This window comes from Crocodylus porosus, unplaced genomic scaffold, assembly GCF_001723895.1.
Source record: "Crocodylus porosus isolate Cpor-Errol unplaced genomic scaffold, CroPor_comp1, whole genome shotgun sequence".
Taxonomy (NCBI): domain Eukaryota; kingdom Metazoa; phylum Chordata; order Crocodylia; family Crocodylidae; genus Crocodylus; species Crocodylus porosus.
Genome location: NW_017728906.1, coordinates 86,236,099 through 86,245,082, shown reverse-complemented (window position 1 = coordinate 86,245,082; position 8,984 = coordinate 86,236,099). Strand labels below are relative to the sequence as shown.

Sequence of the window (8,984 nt, the reverse complement as noted above, 5' to 3'; positions counted from 1 at the left end):
CTGAGAGAACAAAAACTTCCTTCAGGAATCTGGAGTTGCACACCCGGATGATGTGGCTGGCTTGGTGAAGCTGATGTCAGATGATCATTGCTTCGTTGCTCGTGCTTTTTGCTTGTGAGAGGATGCTAATATTGGTGTGTCTATCTTCCCACTGGATTTGAAGTATATTCCGCAGGCAGCACTGATGGTATTTCTTCAGCTGCTGAAGAAATACCATCACCTCCATACAGCAAGGTGGGGGTTTTAGATCTGATGTTGAGATCTTTGAACACCCATTTCCTCAGGCCTCCAATGGCTGTACTTGCGCATCTGAGGCAATGTTGGATTTGTTTATTGATGTCAGACTTCTGTGAGAGATGGCTTCTGATGTATGGGAAAACTCAGCATTCTCCAGAGTCTCACTGTGAATGTGAATTACCAGAGCTTGGACTGCTCATTATGAGCTTGCTGGTAAAGGACCTTAGTCTTCTGAATGTTAAGCATCAGTCTCATTTTCTTGTATGCTTCAGTAAAGACGTTAATGGTTACCTGAAGGTCTGCTTCTGAGTGAGCACATGCTACAGCATTATCATGGAGTTTGATGATTGCGGTCAGAGTGTTCTTCATTTTGGCTCAGAGTCAGCTGTGATTAAACAGCTTACCAACCCTTCAGGAGTTTAGCCCACTCTGACTGGAAGCTTGTTGGTGGTCAGATGTAGCATCATGATGAGGAATATTGAGAAGAGTATTGGGGTGATGACATACCCTTGATTAACTCCCGTCTTAACCTCAAAGGGATCTGTGATAGATCCATTATTGAGAACCACTGCTGGCATACCATTATGGAGCAGGCAAAATTATGCACAATTTGTACATAATTGTGCATTAATAAACAACTATTGTATGTTCTATATTAAAACACAGGGTGCAGTTCCCTGGCAAGATGAGTTATTGTCAGAAGATCATCTAAGCACCCCCAAGAAGAGCCTTATTCATAAAAATGACCTGTCTTCATCAAAGATGTAACACTTTGTCAAGGAGGAATGTTGAAATTTATATTGCCACTGCTCGTGTCTCTGGTGTTTCACAGTGAACTCTGATTTCCAAGTCTGTCATTTTTATGAGCATTTCCAATTCACTTAAATATCTGTTTGAGAGATCAGTGAATTCTGAAGTACAAAAGTTATGGAATACACCTAAATCTGTAGTGCTAACAGGACTCTGAAGCTGTTAGAGCAAAAATGAGCCACAATTGCTAACATGGACCCTATATACACACACATTTGGTTGTACCTTTAGTGCTGAAGAGACAACTTCTGTGGGCCCTTCTTCCAAGCCTAATTCTTGTCTCCTTTCTACTTGAACATCTGCATAACTGTTTGGAAAATACAGCTGTATGTGAGTAACAGCAATACACTGTCATATTTTATCAAATGTACTTTAAATACAAGGAGCAGCATTAAATGTTATTGACACTCATTAAAGGATAAATAAACAAGTAAAAGTCATGAAATCAAGTGGTTTTGTACTGCCTATCATTTGAAGGGCTCGTTTTTTGTTTTCGATTTCTGTTTCATCTTTCTATTCAAAAACAGAAAATAATATTAAAAGCAATTAAGATTGAAAATGTGTTTTGGGAGTCAAGATTACACCACAAAGCCATGTTACAATTTTTTCCCAAAATGTTCTATAGTATTTTCAAAGGATCAAATATGGTTAAACCTCATTTGAACAACCCTTGTTTATAACAAAACTGCTTTTAGCAATCACAACACCGAGAACCAACTTTTCCATCAAGTGACACAGCAAGCTGACCAAACCAATTAGAGAGAGCACTTTCTTTAGTGAACTTTTCTCTCAGTCCCATGGGGTTTCATTATAATGAGGTTGTACTGCATGAGAACACTGGGAATGAACAGCTATGGATCACCCAATTTCCTGATGGCTACATGACCCCTCGTCACTCACGTTCATCCTACTATTTATTGAGATCTGAAGCTGTAAATCCCCAACATGCTGAGTGCTTCAACCACCCCCCTGTTATTAGGTGGAGGCGGGGGGCGAGAGTCTACCAGGTAATGGACACCATAGGGCTACTTGCAACGGCTTTATGGAGTGATGTCTCAAGGTTAGCTGCAGCAGGCAATGGAATATAACCTCAATACTGTGGGAAGTTTTAAACCCCCAGAACATTAGAGTTTTATTTTCTCTGAAACACATTCTGAGCTGTATTTACTTGGCTATACTGTCAGATCCCTTCTAAACAACACTTGGAATATCCTGTCGCTAGCTTTGCATTTACATCCATAAACTGCACTGCACTATTTATAAATGTGTGTGTTTCATACCCTGTTCAGCTGAACAAAACTCAGGAAGAAGGGAAGGGATGAAACACTTCAAGCCACCTTTCCACTCCCCCTATTCACAAGCCACCCTGGGACTGCTTCAATTGTTGTACGGCTACCAATGACCCCCACAGGCATCCCACCAGCCAAGAACAGGTGGAAAGCTTCAGTACTCTGGCCTCAGCTTCTGCTTCCCAGCTAAGCCCAATGAAGCATTCTGTTGTCATGTCAGCGGCCAAACACCCAGCATGGGAAGCACCCGACAGGTGTAATGCTGCACTTGCTGACCATTCATATCTTGGGAGATGTAAAAAGGTGACAAAATGCAAGTTAAATTGTAGCCCCTGATTTTCAGATCTAATAGCAGACAAATGAACTTGGTTTTCATGAGGTATAAAATGATGCTTAACATGATCACTTTTGTTTAATGAAGTTATTTTCTCTACAGACTTCATTTTGTCACATGAAAGGCATGTTCACATTTATAAGAGGAATTTACAAGATAATTAAAACATCCATAGTTTTCTTTTAGATCCTTAGAGTCTGATAAGATTACAATGATAACAAATATCACTAAGTCATTTTCCATACCTTACTACCATGTGTGTGCATACAATGAACTCTGGCTTGGAGTTCCACTGATGATAGGTGATATAGTAATGGGTCTGTAACCAGATCCACTGCTGTCCTTTGGTCAGAAAACGATAACAACAAGACTTTCCCTTGCCAAACTGCATCACTGTTAGTAGAAAATGTACACTGCATATATAACAAATTTTAAGAAGTGAAAATTATCTTTTAAAAAAGTATTAAATAATTCTATAGTTAAATATCTTGTACACCACCATGTTTCCCTCTGTGAAATGTCTTCTATATAGCAATATAAACATAAAGAACACAAACATAACTGATATATAACTTTTTCTCTGTTTAAAATGCTGTTCATATCACAGCTAATTAAGCATCTGGCATTGATTTCTAAGTGTGAAAGGGTTGACTGCCATAGCAGAGGAACACAGGATATAAAAGTTTGAAAAGGAGAGACAAATTCTGTGTAGATTGAAAACCCAAGGAAACCCACTGACTTTAGTGATGCAATAAGGGAGGAAACAGTTTGAAATTGAAGGGAATTCCCCAGTCAAGAATTCTGCATTTATAAGAATGACAAACCTAAATGTATAAACTTCTTTGGACCACGTACATCCCTTACTTATCCTGTGATATCAAGGGCTTTGGTACTGAGCCTTGTAAATTAATGTCAACATTGAAATTATTAATTCTGACCAGATACTTTCACTCCTCAGAAGGGTAATACCATATTTTCTCAAATATAAGACAACCTCCCAATAATTAAATAGAAAATTTATACATTTGTCATAATTTTCTAGGTATGGAATACAGTAACTGGAAGTTTGCCTTGAATTTCTCATGAATTTTCTGTGCTTCAGCAGGGAAAACAAATCTGGGGTGGGGTGGGGGGTGTTCAGGTGATTCCCTTGCCCCCACAACTTCTACCCCTGCTGCCCTTTTCCCCACCTCCATACTGTCAGACCCTGATTTTTCTGAACACATGGAAGTGAGGCACAAATTTGAAAATACTGTCCTTGCAATAAAGTACTTGAGTAATTTGCAAATAGGTGAATTATCAGTCTGTTTTTTGTTGTTTTTTTAAATTTTGTGTCTCAAGCCAAACTAGCCAAATAAGTTCTGGATTCTAGCTGTGTAGCGCTACCAGCAGTAAGCATCCGTAAGTATCCTACCTCCCACACACTTCAGCTTGGGGCTTAAGATATCCCAAATCTGTGGCAGGCATCTTATGTGCAGTCCCCAAACCTGAAGTCCTTGGGGTTCAGATGCCTCCTAGTCTCACTTGCCCCTAGCCAAAAGGCAATAGGAGTAAGCTAGACGGAGAGCCTGCGAGCAATCCCTCATCACCATAAATTGTGTAGCTGAGATCCTCCCACTGGGAGGCTATAGTAGACTCTCATAGGGGTGCCCACCACAGTACAATAGACAGGTCTCCACCTTCAACTACACCAAGTCATTCAAGGCTGGGAAAAAGGGGATCTCTCCTTCCAGGTGTGTAAAACCACCTGGGAAGAAACTATCATCACAGTATCTCCCCTGCCAGGTATGTAGATCAGTATCAGCATGCTTGCCTAATATAGGTCATATTAGCCAACTGCCCCTCAGGAATGATGGGGGGGGAATGCAGGGAGGGAGCCCTGTGGGCCCCCCCCTGATCTGGGCCCACTCCCCCTTTACCTCTTGCTGCTTGGGGTCCAGGCTTGGCCGATCCGGGAGCAGTGAAGGAACAAGAGGAGTGGGCTTGGAGCTGATGGGGTTAGGGGGAAGTGGGGGTGGAGCAGGCCCGGGCCCAACGAGGGTAGGAGCTGCGTCAGGCCAGGCCCACTGCTCCCTCCCACGAGGCGTGGGCCCACTCTTCCTCTCCCCACGCTGCTACTGCCGTGGCACACCTGCTATTGCTCCTACCACCACTGCATCATCCCGTGTTGGGCCCTGCAGTCAGCGATGATGGAAGGGGGGAGAGGCAGGCTGAGGCCAGAGCCAGTGGCCTTGCCCTCTTTGCAGCATCCCGACCCTGCTTCAACCGGGGCCGCTGCCATCACTTGCAAGGAGTAAGGGAGGCAAGGCAAGGCAAGCTCTGGTAGTATTGCCCCCCCTGCTCCATTGTTGCCACCGCAGGGAGTAGGGCAGGGGGGGCAAGGCCAGCTTCTGGCCTCGCGGCCCCCCCCTGTTCCATTGGCTCCGTTGCCCCCACCTCTGCTCCACTGCCCCCATCTCCAACCCTTGTGTCCCCACCATCATGGCGGTGCTCCACCATGCCACCAGTTCCTGTTTGAATGCTTGTTCACACTCTGATTGCCTGTTTGTCAGCCAATCAAAATGTGAATAAAGCATTACAGACAGACAAACTTCGACATTTATAATATTCGAATGTTTTATAGTTATGCTCAGTGTGGGCTGCATTTAATCAGCTTCATAGTTGGTTTATGTTACTGAGCACATGCTGCTTTTGGCACCAGTTTAACAATTGATAATGTATTTAGCGAGGTCTCTTGTATGCAACTATAAGACAAGGGGCTTTCCACCCCCATGTTCACAGGGGGGAAAACCTCATCTTGTATCTGAGAAAATATGGTAATACTGAAACATGACAGATCAATTCTGTAAGTGGATATTTTAAAAAGGTTGCCTCATTTTAATATTTCTTCACTTAATGATGGGTATTTAAAAAAATTCTAATGTTTAAGTAATCACTGGTTTAAATACACATTGAACAATACTACAGAGAAAAAAGAATCTGGAAGATTTTTACAAAGTCTGACTGTTTGAGTTAATTCCCAAGACTGTTTGAGTTAATTCCAGTCAATTATTTACTAACAGAATGTGGGTTAAATCCTACATATCTTAATTAGACAATGAGTTCCAACAACTATTTGTAAGAGTATGGGAAGAAGGATTTGGCCTTTTAAACTATAAACAACTTGGGGCCAAATTCTCAATTCAAAATAATTTCACAAAGGCCAATTTACAGTTTTAGAGAAGAGGAATCTGCCTTTTGTCTGCAGGCTCTGTTCTCCCAAGTTTATACCTATCTTAGGCCTGGTATACACAATGTGCATTCCACTAGCAAAATTATGTGTATGCCCACACTTAGAGCTCCCCAATGCTTGCAGAGCCTCTTCTCTCTCTCAGTGGAGTAGCATCATCTCTCTGAATGAAAGAACACTTCTATTGCTCCTGCTCAGCAGCTGGCAGAAGGCATGTGTAGACACATCTAAGCTTTCTGTTGGCTGTGCAGCCTGCTTCTGCAGCTGAGGCTTCTAATGGTGCACATGGTGCCCTGTAAGTACAGCTGAAGAAAAAGAGCTGACTGTAGCCTCCAGAAGCTGTGCATGTGTGTGTCCACTCTGCTGGCTTTCCTGTGGCAGCTGCTATCTGCAGAAACTTCTCAGTGTGTAGGAATGGCCTTAGTTGGAGCTGCATTTTGCTGAGAACAGACATTCCATTTAATTCAAATGAACTGAGACTGTGCAGTACTTACAGTGTTCATGGCATCTTGCTAAGAGCTCTAGGTCATCTATATGATAATAGTCATAGCCAGAAGTACCCAGCACTTCAAAAGGCAAGTATCCTATAATCGGTGGTGCTCTGCATATGGGCACAATACAAATTATTTAATAGAGAAAAATGGAACAAATAGCAAGGCTTGCTTGTTAAACTGGAAGTTCAAATAGACAGCAGGGCTGAACTCAGCTCTCCTTCACACATGCCAAATTCCCATTAAGGTCCAAGGGCAAAGTTTGACTCTCCTGTTCTGTGGGCAGACAGTCTGACTTTAGCTCAGTTCTCTGGCTGACTTCCACACCCACACAATGACACACAGGCATCCAGAGAAGATAAGAACCGACTAGGGAAATACTGCTGAACTACTTGGGAGTGATTCCACCTCCTTAGGATGGAAAACGTGACTTCACTTTCCATCACTTTCCCCCGGCAGGACTGTCATCAGAGGATGTCCCTGGCAGAGGGAGGGAGGGACTCTTTGAGCTGAATTACAGCTTAGGAGACAATCAGGGCCAGCTACGTCCCTTCCCACTTAGTGCCAGAGTTGGCTAGTAGCTCTGAAACAAAGCTGGCAGCCAGACAGGGACTGTGTAGACCAGTGGTGCTCAACCTGTAGCCCATGGGCCAAATCTGGCCTATGAAGCTATACCATCCAGTTGTCTCATAGGTCTATAAATATGGCAGTCTAAAAATTGTTATGGCTTCCAGAGCTGCAGCAATTAATGTTGCTACCACTTACCCATCATCACATTTCCAGCCCCATGGGGAGTTTTATGGGCCAGATGACATGGCCTCACATGCCAGATGATACCAGTGCATCGTTGGACTATGGCCAGATCTGGTGCATGGGGCCAGGTCAGCATGCTAGACCACACCTGCAGACCAATCCTGCACATTGACTCCATGTTGGATCCAGCCTGCAGACTGAGTGCAGAACAGCTTTACCTAATACTGAGTCTTCACAGAAGACCCGACTTGGTTTGAGGTGGTTGCTTTCTCTGTTCACCCCCTGTGCAGTGGGCTCCATTTCAGCTACTCTTGTCTGGGCATCAGCGGCTTCTACAGCTCTTATATGGGTAAGGGAGTGGCTATTACTCACTGAGCTTGGACAAATGTATTTGCATAGAGTTTCCTTCCTTTCTAGGCCTTTGCAGAATCTGACCATGAAGTGTCTGAGCAGTCTGGGTATCTGCCTGTCTGACTGCTTCCAGATTGTTCAGTCCATTACAGCTTCCCTACATAATCCTCAATGCTTGAGCCAGTAGGTATTGCATGCAGGCCCAATGGCTGAACTGGCTAATTTTTGTAAGACCTGTATACATGGCATATTTTTCTAAGACATGCATAGGTCACATAGCAAGAAATTAATCTTTCTGGCTCTTTATACCATTTTTTCTACCTCAGATTTTTGTTTCCTAGAGTGACTAATGGCATACTGTTTAAGAATATTTTTATGATTACAGATTACACTCCATTCTTATGTTTAAAATAGATAAAAGCTGACTGATCAAAAATATTCTGTGGAAAGTATAAACAGCATTTGTGTAAAATAATTCATGAAAAAAGAAGATGCAGAGAAAACTATCTAGTTCCAGTCAAGTGAAGTCAAATTGAAATTAAACATCAGCCTTTTTAAGTACTTTAGTGGTAACAGTGCTAATAATCCTTTTTCTTCAAACTATTTCAGTGTGAAGTATAATACTATTTGACAGAATCTGACTCACGAATATATGAGTAAATAGATACAAAACAAAATCAAGCATGTTTTATTTCCTACAAACCTGTGATCCAGAAACAAAAATTTCCATTCTAGACTATGTCTTGAAGTAAACTCGTCCAAAGGTTCTTCAACTATGCACATTTCCTGTATTGCAAAGAAAATCAACTGATTGAATGTTGCCTTCATCTTTCTGCTTCATCTGCTTTTTGTTAAATATAAGAATGCAGTATGGTTGGAAATAAAATAAAACTCTACTCTATTACATTTTATTAGAAGTTAACTCCATTACCCCGAGGAGATGACACTTTGAAGTTAGTCGTATGAATCAGTTAGAGATGCATTTAAAAATCCCTGTGCAGTGTTAGAGTCCAGCTGAAAGAACAATGTTGTCATATGGGATTTGTCTCAATTACATTTCTTAACCTCCTAACCTCAGGAGGCCATCTGAGGCAGCAGCTCACATTTATCAGCTAAGAGCCACAGTGACAAGAGTTTGTCTAACTACACTATTACTCCTGTTTTCAGAAGTGAATTTCCTAGTTTCATAAAGGCAGAGGAGAAAACTGGGACCAATCGCACTGAACTGCCCACCTGAGAGCACAGTGTCAGCTCTCTGTATTCTGTCCCTTACTTGTACTTGGGAAAACTGATCAGGACATGCCTCATTAATACTTCTTAACACCCATGTGACAATCCCCAATTGGAATTATCAGTACAAGGGACATCATCTTCATGAAACATGGGACAGACTGATAATCCTATGTATTATATTAGATGTTGACATATTAAATGTAAACTTCCTACATTCTGACCACTTGAAATCTTACTTGTACAGAGATTGAAAGCAT

The 8,984-nt window shown here is 42.2% G+C and overlaps 1 protein-coding gene across 2 annotated transcripts in view; it reads right to left on the bottom strand.

The window, feature by feature from the left end:
- Positions 1 to 8,984, bottom strand: part of NPAS2 (neuronal PAS domain protein 2) — an 83,489-nt gene that overhangs the window by 37,750 nt on the left and 36,755 nt on the right. For both annotated transcript variants that reach the window (XM_019529519.1, XM_019529520.1), the window contains 4 exons: positions 8,198 to 8,280; positions 6,394 to 6,500; positions 2,916 to 3,063; positions 1,273 to 1,354 (listed from right to left, as the gene is read on the bottom strand). In XM_019529519.1, coding sequence (XP_019385064.1) covers positions 1,273 to 1,354; positions 2,916 to 3,063; positions 6,394 to 6,500; positions 8,198 to 8,280 — 420 coding nt within the window. The remainder of the gene's footprint in view (positions 1 to 1,272; positions 1,355 to 2,915; positions 3,064 to 6,393; positions 6,501 to 8,197; positions 8,281 to 8,984) is intronic.